At 34.4% G+C, this 16,620-nt stretch overlaps 1 protein-coding gene across 7 annotated transcripts in view; it reads right to left on the bottom strand.

Annotated features, from left to right (window-relative positions):
- Positions 1-16,620, bottom strand: part of SUN3 (Sad1 and UNC84 domain containing 3) — a 53,180-nt gene that overhangs the window by 12,806 nt on the left and 23,754 nt on the right. For all 7 annotated transcript variants that reach the window (XM_031957240.1, XM_031957232.1, XM_031957235.1 and 4 more), the window contains exons 5-6: positions 15,978-16,018; positions 10,168-10,339 (exon numbers count right to left, since the gene is read on the bottom strand). In XM_031957240.1, the coding sequence (XP_031813100.1) occupies positions 10,168-10,339; positions 15,978-16,018 (213 nt within the window). The remainder of the gene's footprint in view (positions 1-10,167; positions 10,340-15,977; positions 16,019-16,620) is intronic.

The following is a 16,620-nucleotide window of genomic DNA, read 5'->3' as shown; positions in this document are numbered from 1 at the left end:
ATCCTTGTTCCTTTGTCTCTGTAGAATCAAGTGTATTGGACAAATTGCTTTCTAATAACCTTTTCCAGCCCTGAATTTCCATGATTTCTGAGAAAACCTTAAATTTTTTACTAACAAGATGGGAGCTAGGAAGAGAATGTAGTAGCTTCTTTCATTTTCATTTGGCTGTCATTATTTCATTGTTTGCATATGGCATGAAAATAAATCTAGACCTGATGAGCCTGTATGAGAATTTCCACTTGTCTGAATGGTTAAATTACTGATTCATTCAACTCTGGAGTTTCCATAAGTACTAATCTAGAAGCCAAATAGTTAAAATAGTTTATCATTAATCTTCCTTGCTCAGTAACCCATTCAGTATCTTAGAAAAAAAGAAAGATACACTGTATTAAGTACATCTTAACATCTTTCTATGCTTTATTTGCTTATAGAACTGATTATTTTTTAGAATCTTATCAAGGAAGATCTCTGTATGATTCTTTCATTGTACCTTAATAAATACTGAAATAAATGTAAAAGGCATCAAAACAACTTTCTTACTTTGGGCTGGTGTGATGCCTACACTTCTATCATTATGACATTATTCATTTTTGTAAGTTGAAACATTAGCTTTCCATTGTTCATTATTGAAATACTGTCTTTGGGAAGGGTATGACGAATTCACCTCTAGATAGTCATTGATGCTGCAGGAAATTAATTTATCAGTTTGCATTGTTAACTAGAGTATAAGTGAAATAAGCATGTAGAATTGCTGAGTGATTACACTCCTAGATGAAATGTGGAAAAAGAATGGGGAAAGGACAAGAAAAAAGGAAACTATGGGTTGTAGGTACCCAGGATGAAATTATTGGATATTTTGGAGAAGGAATGAGCTAAAGAAAAGGCTTGTCTGATTCAAAATTTTTCTCAGAGGTCCTATTGACAAATGTCTCTTTAGCTTAGAAAATGGAGCTAGTATAAGACTGCTAGTTTTAAATTATTAGTTATTTTATCTGTATTAAAAACAAAAAATTGGGGGGGGGCGGAGCTAAGATGGCAGAGAGGACACATGCATCTTTCTGAGTTCTCCTTTACCCTAAACATATTTTAATGAAATTCATCCTCTGAATTAGTGCTTAACTATCAGAACCCACGAATATTGGGAGTACAACACATTACCAAACAAAGATAATCTCGAAATTCACCAGAAAATGTTTGTTTTTGAGTGTGGGAACTGAACAGGGCTAGGCCAGGTGCAGACTCAGGCAGATAGGTAGAAAGAGCACAGAGAATAGCTCATGTTAAGCAGATCAGAGTGGGGTGGGGATATGGGGGGGGTGGTCTTTGCTGCTTGAAAATTTGCGGGGAGAATTTTACTACAGTGTTGGCTACTCTGCCCTGGCAGCAAGCCAGGAGATCAGCAGAGAAGCTATAAACACAGAGGGTAATGACCATAACCCCAAAACACTAGAGTTTCTCGGGACCTGGCCACAGCCACCCAATACCCAGAGTGACTTAGCAGGATCCAAGCACAGCCGCAGTTGCTGTTCCCAGCACAGATACTGCCTTTCCATTCCTTCTGATTTCAGCACAACTGCTAATCCCAGTGCAGCCAGGGGGTGGTGTTCCACTGCCCCTTTACTACCACTTCCTGTTGTCTGTAGAGGCAGGTTGGAAATACCCCACTTCTCCCCATAAGCAGACCAAAGCATTTTTTTGTTTTGTTTTGTTTTGTTTTTTCTTTTTTTAAATGAACAAAAAGGCAAAGTGGGCTCTAACTATAGATAGCTTCTATACTGAAAGAGAGCAGATTTCAAACCCTGAGGAGACTAAAAACAGCGTGTCTCTAGATGAAAATCCAAAGGTAGATATGACTTTGTCCCCACCACATAAGGCTCTCATAAAAGAAATTAAAAATGATTTTAAAAGAGAGCTAGAAGAAAAATGGGGAAAGTAAAGGAAAGCTTTGCAAGAGGTCAGAATAAGGCCATATAACTCATTAAAAGATAGAGTAGAAAAAGAAAACTCCCTGAAAAACAGAATTTATGAATTGGAAAAGATAAACAAACCCAGGAAAACAGCATTTGTGACTTGGAAAAAGAAAATAATTCCTTAAAAAAAAATTGGTGAAATGGAAAAAAAAAATCCATAGAACAAAACAACTCATTTAAAAACTCAATTGGACAAATACAAAAAGAAATAAAAAACTGAAGAAAATCATTCATTAAAAATCAGAATTGAACAAATGGAAATGAATGAATCAAGGAGACACCAAGAATCAGTCAAGCAAAATAAAAAAAAAAAAAAAATGAAAAAACAGAAAAAAATGTTCAATACCTTCTTGGGAAAACAACAGATCTGGAAATAGATCTAGGAGAGATAATCTTTTTTTTTTTTTAATATATATATATATATATATATATAAAATAACTTTTTATTGACAGAACCCATGCCAGGGTAATTTTTTTACAACATTATCCCTTGCACTCACTTCTGTTCCGATTTTTCCCTCCCACCCTCCACCCCTTCCCCTAGATGGCAAGCAGTCCTATATATGTTGAATATGTCGTAGTATATAGGATAATCTAAAGATTATTAGACTCTGAAAATCAGGATGAAAAAAAGAGCCTAGACACTATTTTTCGGAAATCATCAAAGAGAACTGCCCAGATGTCATAGAATGAGAAGGTAAAATATCCAATAAAGAATTCATCAATCACCTACTAAAAGAGATCCCAAAATTAAAACTCCAAGGAACATTGTGGCTAAATTCCAGAACTATCAAACCAAGGAAAAAATACTACAAAAGCAGCCAGAAAAAATTAACTCAATTACCGAGGAGCCACAATAAGGATCACTCAGGATCTAGCAGCATCCACATTAAGGGATAGAAGGGCCTGGAATCTGATATTCTAAAAGGCAAAGGGACTTGGAATGAAACCAAGAATAATTTATCCAGCCAAATTGAGCATTTTCTTCCAGGGAAGAAGATAGACATTCAGTGAAATAGGTGAATTCCATTTATTTCTGATGGAAAAAAACAGAGCTCAACAAAAAATTTGACCTCCAAATATAGTACTCAAGAGAAGCCTAAAAAGGTAAAAAGAACCTTGAGAACTGTTTTTGTGTTATGGGTATACATAAAGAGTACATATATAATTTGGAAATTATAATAAATAGATTATAAATATATATTTTTGTATACAATATATATTATATGTAATATTCGTCTCAAAAATGTGTTTTTCTCCAGGAGCAGTTTTTCTTGGGGGTTTCAGTCAGTTTAATCACCTCAAATGCAGCCAGGAGTTAAAGTCCAAATCCTTTATTGTCTCTTTCAAAGTCTTGTCCCTTTTCCTGGGGCCTGGCTAGCTTTCTTAAGAGGCCTATTTCTCTCCTTGGTTCTGAGAGCTCCTGCTGCTAGTCCTTTGCCTCTGCCAGCTTCTGCCTCTAGCTTCCTCCAAATCCAAAGGTTTGTGCTTCAGTCTCCAGTCAGCACAAAGGTGGAAGATGGAATGAATCTGTCTCATCCTCCAAGAGCTTCTACTGGGCTTCTGTCTCTGACCCTGAGAGCTTCTTGTTGTAGAAACCAAAAACCATTATTTGTTGTAGGATGAAATCAATGCTAAACTAGATTTAATCACTGTCTCCTCAATTCCACTTACTTAGCATCCCAACATCTCCCGCTTTCTTTTGATTTAGAACATAGGTGGTCAAGACCTCTCTGACTTCTCAAGGAAGTGAGAGCCCCCTAAAAGAGGTGATCATGCCTTCCCTGACTGCTCAAAAAAGGGATGAAAACACCATAAAAAGAGGTGATCACACCCTCCCTGATGTCTCAGGAAATGAGATGAAAACAGCAAAGGAAATGGGAAGTCAAATCAGATTAGTGGGTCTTTGAAAGGGCTCACTCTTAAAACAGGTATATATAAATCCATCAATATGGGAGGTATTACACATAATCACATAAATTACATAAGCACATAGTAACACAGGCTAGTAGTGATATAACAAATAACATGAATCAATATGCAGAATTATACATGTCCATAAATCCTATAAATAGTCCAAAAGGAATCTATTGTCCATTAGTTCATGTGCCAGGAATCCAATAATTCTGCAAGTTTTTAAGTCCTGCAATAGTCTCATCAACAATTTTTCATCTTAAGGAATACAATGATTCCTGCTGGTTTTCAAGTCCTGCAACAGTCTTATCTTGTATTAGGGAATCCAGTGATTCCTGCAGATTTTGTTCTTAGGTCTTTTCCTTTGTTTCCAGATTTTTTTCTTTTTCTGTCTCTTTCCAATGGACAAGGTGAATACAGCTCATTGGCACCCATCTGATTCCTTCTTCATCTGTAGAAATACAAGCAAATCCTCTCTCCCAGGCAGTTAACCTATCTAGTCCCTTCCATTTACCACTTTCTAAATCTCTCATTATCATCTGGCAATTACATTTAAGCTGTTTGCACTGGACACTGCCCTGTGGGTTTAAAAAGCCTGTATTCTCCCCAATTGTAATCCCTTTCTGCCATCTGATTGCTTTTCAGCTGATTGATCACATCAGAGCCCTGAACTTCTAAAGGTGTAACCTTGGCTACCATCATGCTTCATCTGTTGATATCTTGGAGCTGGGCCCTGCCTCTCATTTTCCTGGGTTAAGCTACATGTAGAAGCCCAGTAGAAGCCCTTGTGGTATTTTGGGATATAGGATTTTAGGTCTTCTCTCACCCTGTCTTCTCACTCTATATATTTACACTGAGCTCTCAGATGTCCTATTTTTCCACATTGAAAACATTAACGAGTTTCTCTGGAAGTCCCTTGCCAAGAGAGACCCTGTATTTCCATGTTCATCATAGTCTGGATATAATAAGCATTTGTGTCCACTGTGGCACAGCATCTTATGATCTCCTCTAAAGGAGCATCTTTTTATAGTCCCATATAATTCTTCTGCAAACCTCACTGACATTTTCCTTAGCCAGTTGTCTTACCATAATTCTTGTAGCTGCATTTTCTCCAATAGTTCTTGTGACAGCTGTTTACAAATTTCCCACAAAATCCGCAAAGGGTTCATTGGGACCTTCTCTATTTTTGTGAAGGCTTCCCCTCTATCTTTTCCTGGGAAGGAACCCCAAGTTTTTATAGCAGCAATAGCAATTTGTTCATATGCTCCTGTAGGGTAATTAATCTGTGCTGAATTCTCTACATACTGACCTAGTTGGTCAAAGGTGATTTGTACATTTTGCTTATTGCATTGGGCTTCAATCCTAAATAATTCATGATATTCCGAAAGCCACAACAAGTTTTGTCCAGGTTCTAAACATGTTCTTGCTATGGATTTATAATCATGGGGGGTTAAAATTTCATAAGCCAAACTATCTAGTAACATCTTAACATAAGATGATGTAGCCCCATAAAGAGTGCAACCCTTTTTCAAATCCTTAATTTTTTCCAAATCAAAAGGAGTGTATCTTCTCCTTTTTTGATCTGAATAGTCAAGCTCTTCAATCACAGGGTATGCATTTATTTTTAAATCAGATATATCCTGTCCTTCATTTTTTGCTTTAACCAATGCTTTTTGTAATCTTGTTATAGGCTGCTTCATAGGAGGTCCTGAATATGTTACTGCTTCTCCCCCTCCTCCTCCCTCCACCCATGAAGGGTTAATTGAGGGAAGTAGGTCAGGGGATGGGGAATGACCTAATTTCTCCTGCTGTGAAGTATCACACTTAAAATTGTACTTAACTCCATTCTTATCTGAGTCTTCATCCTTTTCACCTAGTTTATTTGGCTCCTCCCCCTCCTGCTCTCTCTTCTTTTTCTTTATTCTAATACTTATAGAATTTCTTAAAGCCAGTTGTATGAAATTGTATGTATAAAGTGTATTTTGGAAATTGAGTTTGGATTGGAATTGTAGTATTCACCTAGTTGCTTTGCTACTAATTTCCACTCATCTGGATTCAATTCTTTTTCCTTAGAAAGCCAAGGAGATGTGTACTGTACAGTTTTTAAAAGATCAGTGATCTGCTCTCAAATTATAATCAAACCTTGGCTTTTCATAAATCTGATAATGCTCTCTACACATTTTTCTTGAATTGGAAAAGAAGGCTGTTTTCTAAATGCCTGTCCCATTTTAGCTGAAATACTTCTATTTTAGCCCTTTAACAAAGTTTCCTTGTTGTACTTACCCTAATTTCTGGGTCACAGATGAGGGTTCTTGGTCCCACGTTCGGGCGCCAAAATGTAATATTCTTCTCTAAAATGTATTTTTCTCCGGGAGCAGTTTTCTTGGAGGTTTCTGGGGCAGCCTTTCATTTCAGTTCAATTTAATCACCTCAAATGCAGCCAGGAGTTAAAGTCCAAATCCTTTATTGTCTCCTTCAAAGTCTTGTCCCTTTTCCTGGGGTCTGGTTAGCTTTCTTAGAGGCCTATCTCTTTCACTGGTTTTGAGAGCTCCTGCCACTAGTCCTTTGCCTCTGCCAGCTTCTGCCTCTAGCTCCCTCTGAATCCAAAGGTCTGTGCTTCAGACTCCAGTCAGCACAAAGGTGGAAGATGGAATGAATCTGTCTCATCCTCCAAGAGCTTCTACTGGGCTTCTATCTCTGACCCTGAGAGCTTCTTGGTTATATGCTGTACACTGAGTATATATCAATCATTATATCACTAGGAAACCATTATTTGTTGTAGGATGAAATCAATGCTAAACTAGATTTAATCACTGTCTCCTCAATTCCACTTACTTAGCACCTTGTAAGAATCCTAACAATTATATATTATAAATATATTACATTTATAATATATGAATATATATTATATATATTTATTATATATGTATAATAAAGGAAAGAGGAAAATCAAATTGTTAGTCTTAAAAATGAAAAGGGAGAACTTTCCACTAATGAAGAGGAAATTAGAGCAAAAATTAATTTGCCCAACTTTATGCCAATAAATTTGATAACTTAAATGAAATGGATGAATACCTTAAAAAATAAAGGTGGCCCAGATTAACAGAGGAAGAAGTAAATTGGTTAAATAGTCACATTTTAGAAAAAGAAATAGAACAAGCTATTAATCAACTCCCTAAGAAAAAAATCCCCAGGATCAGATGGATTTAGATGTGAATTCTACCAAACATTTAAAGAACAATTAACTCCAATGCTATATAAACTATTTGAAAAAATAGGGAATGAAGGAGTCCTACCAAATTCCTTTTATGACAGACATGGTACTGATACCTAAACCAAGTAGGACAAAAACAGAGAAAGAAAATTATAGACCAATATCCCTAATGAAAATTGATACAAAAATCTTAAATAAAATATAGGGGAAAAATTACAGAAAATCACCACCAGGATAATACACCATGACCAAGTAGGATTTTATACCAGGAATTGCAGGGCTGATTCAATATTAGGAAAACTATTAGCATAATTGACTATATCAATAACCAAATTAACAAAAACCATATGATTATCTCAATAGATGCAGAAAAAGCATTTGATAAAATTCTCGTCCTCCAAGGGGAGGACACCCATTCCTATTAAAAACACTAGCGTGTATAGGAATAAATGGACTTTTCCTTAAAATAGTCAGTAACATCTATTTAAAACCATTGGCAAGTATCATATGTAATGGGAATAAACTAGAACCATTCCCAATAAGATCAGGGGTGAAAAAAGGTTGCCCACTATCACCATTACTATTTAATATTGTATTAGAAATGCTAGTTTTGGCAATAAGAGATGAAAAAGAGATGAAAGGAATTAGGTAATGAAGAAACCAAAGTATCACTCTTTGCAGATAATATGATGGTATACTTAGGGAACCCCAGAGATTCTACTAAAAAAACTATTAGAAATAATCAATTTTAGCAAAGTTGCAGAATACAAAATAAATCCACAGAAATCCTCAGCATTTTTATACATTACTAACAAAAATCTAACAGCAAGAAATGCAAAGAGAAATTCCATTTAAAATAACTGCTGATAGTATAAAATATTTGGGAATCTTATCTGCCAAGGGAAAGTCAAAAAATATATGAGGAAAACTACAAAACGCTTTCCACACAAATAAAATCAGATCTACATAAATGGAAAAATATTAAGTGCTCTTGGATAGGTCAAGCGAATATAATAAAGATTACAATACTACCTAAAGTAATCTATTTATTTAGTGCTATACCAATCAAACTCCCATGAAACTATTTTATTGACCTAGAAAAAATAACAACAAAATTCATCTGGAAGAACAAAAGGTCAAGAATTTCAAGGGAACTAATGAAAAAAAAAAAATCAAATGAAGGTGGCCTTGCTGAACCAGATCTAAAACTATATAACAAAGCAATGGTCACCAAAACCATTGGTATTGGCTAAGAAATAGACTAGTTGATCAGTGCAATATGTTAGGTTCACAGGACAAAATAGTCAATAACTATAGCAATCTAGTATTTGAAAAACCCAAAGACCCCAATTTTTGGGATAAGAATTCATTAGTTGACAAAATCTGCTGGGAAAATTGGATAGTGGCAGAAACTAGGCATTGACCCACATTTAACACCATACACCAAGATAAGATCAAAATGGGTTCATGATCTAGTCATAAAGAATGAGATTATAAATAAATTAGAAGAACATAGGATAATTTACCTCTCAGACCTGTGGAGGTGGAAGGAATTTGTGATCAAAGAAGAACTAGAGGTCATTATTCACAAAATAGAAAATTTGATTATATTTAGTTAAAAAGCTTTTGTGCAAACAAAACTAATGGGGACAGGATTAGAAGGGAAGCAACAAACTGGGAAAACATTTTTACAGCTAAAGGTTCTGATAAAGGCATCATTTCCAAAATATATAGAGCATTGATTCTTTAAGAAATCAATCCATTCTCCAATTGATAAATGGTCAAAGGATATGAACAGTCAATTTTTGGTTAAAGAAATTTTAATTATTTCTAGTCATATGAAAAGGTGTTCCAAATCACTATTGATCAGAGAAATGCAAATTAAGACAACTCTGAGATACCACTACACAACTCTCAGATTGGCTAAGATGACAGAAAAAGATGAAGACAAATGTTGGAGGGGATGTAGGAAAACTGGGACACTGATAGATTGTTGGTGGAGTTGTGAACGGATCCAACCATTCTGGAGAGCAATTTGGAACTATACTCAAAAAGTTATCAAACTGTGCATACCCTTTGATCCAACTACTACTGGGCTTATATCCCAAAGGTATATTGAGGAAGGGAAAAGGACCCACATGTGCAAAAATGTTTGTGGCAGCCCTTTTCATAGTGGCTAGAAACTGGAAATTGAACAGATGCCCACCAATTGGAGAATGGCTGAATAAATTGTGGTATATGAATGTTATGGAATATTATTGTTCTGTAAGGAATGACCAGCAGGATGAATACAGAGAGGCTTGGAGAGACTTACATGAACTGATGCCAAGTGTAATGAGCAGAAGCAGGAAATCATTATATACTTCAACAACAATACTATATGATGATCAATTCTAATGGACATGGCTATCTTCAACAATGAGAGGATCCAAATCAGTTCCAATTGATCAGTAATGAACAGAATCAGCTACACCCAGAGAAAGAACACTTGAGAAATGAGTATGGACCACAACATAGCATTTCCACTCTGTTATTGTTTGCTTGCATTTTTGGTTTTTCTTCTAAGGTTATTTTTACCTTCTTTCTAAATCCATTTTTTTTCTTGTGCAGCAAGATAACTGATAACTGTATAAATATGTATACATATACTGTATTTAAATATACTTTAACATATTTAACATGTATGGGACTACCTGCCATTTAGGGGAGAGGGTGGAGGGAAGGAGGGAAAAAATTGAAACAGAAATTTTTGCAAGGGTCTATGTTGAAAAATTAACCATGCATATGTTTTGTATATAAAAAGCTATAATAAAAAAGTAATGTAAAAATAAAAAAAGAAATCAGTTAAAAAACAAAAACAAAAATTAACCTTTTATTTAGGCAGGAATCAGCCCTACTAAGTTTTAAGAAACTGAGAATAATCTTCTAGGGTTAAGGAAAAAGCTTGAGCAAGGGCTAAGTTGAGGAGGAAATGGAGACAAAGACAAACCTAATCTGGCATTAATATAATTATTTCATATACAAAATTATTTTAAAAAATAACAAACAGTACACCAAATCCTTTCTTGCCTCATCAGTAATATATGAGTCATCCTGCTCTCCAAAGGCATCTGTATTAGCATTCAGAATGTAGTTGTCCAATTGGTTTTTTATATCTTTAAGTATAGCCTTCAGGATATTTATCTGTTTAATCAGGGACAGAATTTCTTGGGAATTGTTTTCCAAATAGTGGCTTCCCTTCCTGTTAAAAAAAATGGAAAATTGATTAAGAAGGAGACAGGGTCTTTGTAAAAGATCACCCACATTTTCTTATTTCCCTAAATAACTATTGTTGAGTTTCAATAAGGCCATCAAAGTACTTAATATGTGTACAAACAATATTAATATAATGCTTACAATATAAGCATTAGCATAGTAAAGAAGTATGTTTCAGACAGAGAAGAGAATGGAGAACAAACGGATAATTAATTGCCTTAAGAATCAAGTTCTAAGACACTATAGCTCTGACAGATGCTACTGTTGGTGTGCTTTTAAGCACTTTCCCTTCATTTTCCTGTTCTTAGTAGCATAATATAATGAAAAGAGAATTTGAGATATCTGAGTCTAACTCTCAGCTCTGCCACTAACTAGCTATATAACCTAGAAAAGCCACTTAACTTTTCTATGCCTCAGTTTTTTCCTGTATAAAGTGATGGGGTTAAATTAACTTGCCTCTAAAGATTCCCTCTAGTTCAAAAGTCTAAAATTCATTTAAAAGTTGGGGATGCTCTCTTCCATGTTCACCATAGAACAAAAAAAAATGTTAAATTGTTATGCTTTATTAAGAACTAGGAGTTATAAGTAGAGAGGAGAATATTGTTTTGAGTGATAAGAGCCAGAAAGATCCAGGTTCAAATCTTACATTTCACATTTGCCCTTCAGGAGCCTTTGACAATACTTTTGACAAGCTTTGTGACTGTGAGTAATCCCATTTACCATCTCTGATTCTCTGACAACTAAAACTAAATTATAAATGTCTTATAATTTGCATGTGAGTAGGGAATGCTCCAATCCCAGGAGATTACAAATTAAAATGATTATTTTTATATGACTTTTTTCCCCAATTACTTAACATTTAAAGGAATTGGGAGTCAAGCCTAAGATTCTGACTACCTTGTGAATCTTTCCAATAGACTAAACAGTGTGATTCCCTTATAAACATTATTATTCTTTTGAGAAAAACAACTTTCAATAAGTACCTGTCTCTAGACACTAATAATTCTCTTTGTACAAGAGAAAAAAGTGCTGCTTTAAATTTAATGTTAAAATATGGGTGGACCATGTAATAAGTAGGCTTCCTTCTATTTTTGGAATTTCATAATTCTATAGGATCACATTACATCTCTCTAATGCAAGACTTTTAATAATATATGGTGTTGTAAAATGGAAAAGAACAAATTTTTGTCCTGCACAGTGACTCAGGTCTGAAGTAGAAGTACTGGACTGAGGTCCCCAACGCAGGATCTAAAACATAGGTCTTTTCCCTCCAAATTCAGACATCTTTCTACCCTACCACCAAATGGAAAGGGGTGATCAGACTCAACTTGCATGTTTGGCAGAGGCCCAGAAATACCTATTGGTCACATAATTCATGCTGCCATGCAAACAGACTGTATCCAAACAAATGAACTGAAAAGTTACTATTAGGAATATGTTGAAATGGCTCTTATACTTCATGGGTAGATACAATGTATTACGGTTGCTTATGGTCTTGGCAGGCAAAAGTAACTATATTCTATATAATGGATTAACAGAGGCATTAATTAAGATCACATTTTGACTAATATGGAAATAAGTTTTACATGACTGCTTATAGTGTTAAGGAGGGGAGTGAGGAAAGAGGGAGGGAGAAAATATGGAACTTAAAGTTTTATTAAAAATGAATGTTTAAAATTGTCTTTATATGTAATTGGAAAAAATAAAATACTATAAAAATTAAAAAAAAAAAAAAAAAAAAAGAAGTACTGGACTGGGATACATGGCTCTAAGACCTGACCCTCTCCACAATGATTCACCATGTGACCTTAGGCTATCCATTTACTTATGTCTCAGTTTCCCTCTAAGTAGAATAATAATATTTTACCCATAATATAGATATATTGGGAAGATGAAATGAGATAACATGTGTTATCCAAGTTTAAAGCTATGCAAATGTAAAGCATTGTTACAAGCTGTCCTTCAAATATGAAGATGACAACTGCCTTACACCATTAATATCTAGCTTTTCTGGTATTGATTATAAATCTGTATTGTCTCCTCAATATTCTTTCACCCCATATTGTCCTGTTGCCAGGATCAGGTTCAACCTATAGTCCTTGAACAGAGTATATTATTTAACAGTGGTATCAAAATCATTTGTATAATGCTCAAAGTAATTGAAGTAGCCAGTCACAGACATATTTATAGTATTATAGAATCATATATCTGGAAGAGAAAGTAACAGATTATTTCTACTAAACTAATAATGCAAGGCAATCAGGAAATTCGATGTTATTATTTTTTTGATTAACATCATATCTCAATGTGATGAATATTCCTCAAAATATAACTCAATACTTAAGTGAACTCTTTCCAAAAACATGTAGAAATGTCCAAATATTCCATGATTTACAAATAGGCTATGCTCCAAAAATTTGTTTGGAAGTCTATATTTTAGAAAATGGCATTAATGATTAGGTTGCCAGTAGTTTGCTTAATCCTTAACATATCTAAAATGTTGCATATTTGCAATGAAGAACAATAGAAAAAAATACTGCCATAAATTCTATTAACAGAAAAAACCAGTAAAACTGAATTTAATTTTTTAAAAATTTATTGTAAATACTGATTCTTGAGGAAAGGCAGGTGTGATTACAGAAGGATCAAGAGATAGAAACTTTCATAGAGATTCAAAATTGCACTTTGAGGTATTTTCAAAAACTTTAGCGCTCGATGATTCTTTATTACATGTAATAAATTTATGGTTTTTACCAGCTAAATGGAAAACCTGATTTTCAAATACAGGACTCTGGAGAAGCATGAGGAGGTAATCAGGAAAGTGATATCATAAGGGACTTCATAAGATTTACCTGTTTACATTTCTACATGGGAGGATGATATTTATAACTCATTAGAACTTTCTCATTATTATGACAGAAGGATTATATATAAATGGAGGGTACAGATGTAGTTGAATATGAAGGGATAATGTCTTTTTTTAAAAATGATAAAACTAAGGAGAGAGGAATATACTGAAAGGGAAAGGGAGAAGTGGAATGGTCCAAATTATCTGCCATAAAAAAAGAAGCAAGAAAAACTTTTACAGTAGAGGGAAAGAAGGGGAGAAGGGAAGTGAGTGAACCTTACTCTTATCAGAATTGGCTCAAATAGCAATATATACTCAATAGGGGTGTAGAAATCTATCTTACCTTGCAGGAAAATAGGAAGGGAATGGGATATGAGAAGGGGGGGAGTGTGATAAAAAAGAAGGGCATATTAGGGAGAAAATGGTTAGTAGTAAAATATTTTTGAGGAACAACAGGGTGAAAGGAAAGGGAGAATAAATGGGGGAGAAATACATTTAGAAACAGTAATTGTAAAAAAGTTTTCAAAGCAATTTCTCTGATAAGGCTTCATTTCTCAAACATAGAAGGAAATGAGTCAAATTTATAAAAAAAAAAAAATAAGAACCATGCACCAATTGATAAATTATCAAAAGATATTATCTGTGTCCAAAGGTCTACAAATTCATGCATATTCTTTGACTTAACAATAGCACTACTAAACATGAATACCAAAAATGATTTGGAAAAAAAACAACAAAAGGAAAATGATCTATATGTACAAAAATAGTCATAGAAGCTCTCTTCTCAGGGCAAAAAAAAAAGTTAGAAATTGAGGGGATGCCCATCAATTGAGGAATAGCTGAATAAATTGTGGTATGTGATTGTCATAGAATATTAGGGGAAAATATAAGCTGGATGCTCTAAGAAAAAAAATAATCTGGAAAGTCCTCCATGAACAAAGTGAAATGTATTATATGTAAAATATAGAAATGTTCTGGAATGACCAGCTATAAATGACTTTGCTATTCTCAGTAACCCAATCATCCATGACTACTCTGAAGGATTAATGATAAAAATGAAAACTCCTATCCATATCCAGAGAAGAAATTGATTGTGTTTGAATACAGATTGAAATATTCTCTCTCCTTCCTTCTGTGTCTGTGTGTCTCTATCTCATCTGAACTTAATTTTTCTTAAGGATTTTTATTTTCATTATGGTGGGAGATCCATGTATGTTTTCTTTCACAACTTGACTTTTATGGAAATGTTTTGCATACCTTCACATTTGGTTTCTTAATTGTGGATGGGGATAAGGGAGAGAACATAGAACTCAAAAACCTTAGAACCAAATGTAAAAAAAAATTGTTTTGATGTAACTGGGTTAAACATTAAAAAAATATTTTTTTAAATTATTTTTTTCTTACCTTTGATATAGCTAATTAGTAACACATTTCCCCTACTTTTAGACACAACCTGTTCCCAGTGTTTAGGACTAATCTGACCTATAACAAGAGAAATATAGGGAACCTTGGATCCAAAGTTCAGTCTTATTTACTTTTGGTCTTGTTCTGACCTTGAATCCTGATTCCAAAACTTGGACTCTTGTTCTTTGTGTTCAGTTCCATTAACTGAGCTCCCATCTTGTTTACTTGTTCCTAAAATCTTGCCCACCCAGTACCTCAGTACTTTCCCCCCTATTATCTCTAGACACAAAGACCCATCTAAAAACTCCAAATTTTATTGTTCCTCACTAATTATCAGGTCCCCCTGATGTGAATTAGATAGGTGGAGCTGTGCTATGATTTGCTGAATGATTCTCCTGAAAATATGCTCTCCCTTCCTGCTAGAAGACATACCTGATGCCCAGTACTAGACTTGTGTCTGTTCCCATAGCCTACTTTGTCTCTAAGTCTCTAAGTCACAGCTATCTGCTATGTTGCTTTTCCTGCTTCTAATGGAAGTTCTATTTTGACAACACCACTACTGTAGGTATAAAATATACTTTGTGCTGGGTTTTGTGTATATCGGGGAAAGGGAGTTATTAGGTGTAGTTTATGACATTTTTAAGCCATAAGTAGAACGAAGAGAGAAGAAAGTAGTGAAGTAAGGAAAAGTTGAAAGGTTTTTCTTAGGTAGAAGAGAGGAAGGAAGGAGTAAAAGATAATGTATATGTATATGTGAGATAAAATGAAGTTAGCTGATGAAGTAGAAGAAAAAAAAAATACTAAAACATGTGAGAAGGGAGATGAGTAAAGCACTTTGGATCAGTCAGCCACCCATAGCAGGCCTCTCAGATGCCACTGATCCAGGCAACTTCTTTGCTCCATGAAATGAGCAGGATAATGGAGACAAAAGGGTCTCAGGGATATGGAAATGGGATAATGTGCAATATGCCATTTGTATGAATAGAACAGTCTTAAATGCTTTTAATTTGAGGAGTAACTATATAAAGATTATGTTGTAGAGGTAAGATTTGAGTTTTCTTCCAGGTTTTATTACTGCTTTACTATGCAAATATGACCAACTCACTCTCTGGATTTTGATTTCCTCTTCTTTCAAATGAGGGGTTTGAACTAGTCACCAGGATTCTTTCCAAGTAAAAGAGTCTAATTAATTAAATTTTTAAAATGTGAAAGCAAGAAAAAATATGATCTTGGTTGGCATAGAGGAAAATATTTGGAAATTAAATATATTTTACTATTAAATACATATGTATCCCCATAAATCACCCCAAAGGTACTATTTAACAAAATAGTAAAACATACAACAGGACCAACAACAACTACTCTTACTCACTTTAGAAGTTCCATTTTGCTTTTAGACAAACGAATTCTGGTCTATAAGAAAAAAAACAGGTTGATCAAACAATAGTGAGATCTCCCCTTTCAGAGCTAATTATTTACAAAAATGTGTTTGCATGAAATCCACATCATTCAATGATAAATTTTTGATACATCTACCCTGTTCCAGGGTTTCTATGCTATTATGAAGAATATATATTTAAGACAGGTGAAAGTTATAGCTACCAATATTGAAAGAGCAAAAAAATAAATAAATAAAGGGTAGGGAATTTGTAATATTATTCAGTAGAGAGGCTATATAGCAGTCTTATAGGACTTAACAGGATTTTGCTATATGAAATATTGTTATTCCACTAGAAGTCAGCTATTGTTTATTAAGTTTTAATACTAGACATTGTGCTAAGTGCCAGAAAGGCATAGAAAGACAAAAGTTCCTTTTTTGTCTAAAGGAACTCACATTCCAATTGGAGTAAAACATGCAAACAACTGTGTATGAACCAAATAGTTATAGGATAATAGGATATTCAGAGGAAAGGTATTTCATCCAGAGCCATCTCCATTCATACTGTTCTAAATGAGGAGCTAGCTGGCTCTGGAGAGAAAAGTGAGGCAGGTGACCTTGCACAGCCCACCCTCAC

Source organism: Sarcophilus harrisii, chromosome 1 (genome assembly GCF_902635505.1).
Source record: "Sarcophilus harrisii chromosome 1, mSarHar1.11, whole genome shotgun sequence".
Lineage (NCBI taxonomy): Eukaryota > Metazoa > Chordata > Mammalia > Dasyuromorphia > Dasyuridae > Sarcophilus > Sarcophilus harrisii.
This window is presented reverse-complemented; position numbering and strand designations above follow the sequence as displayed.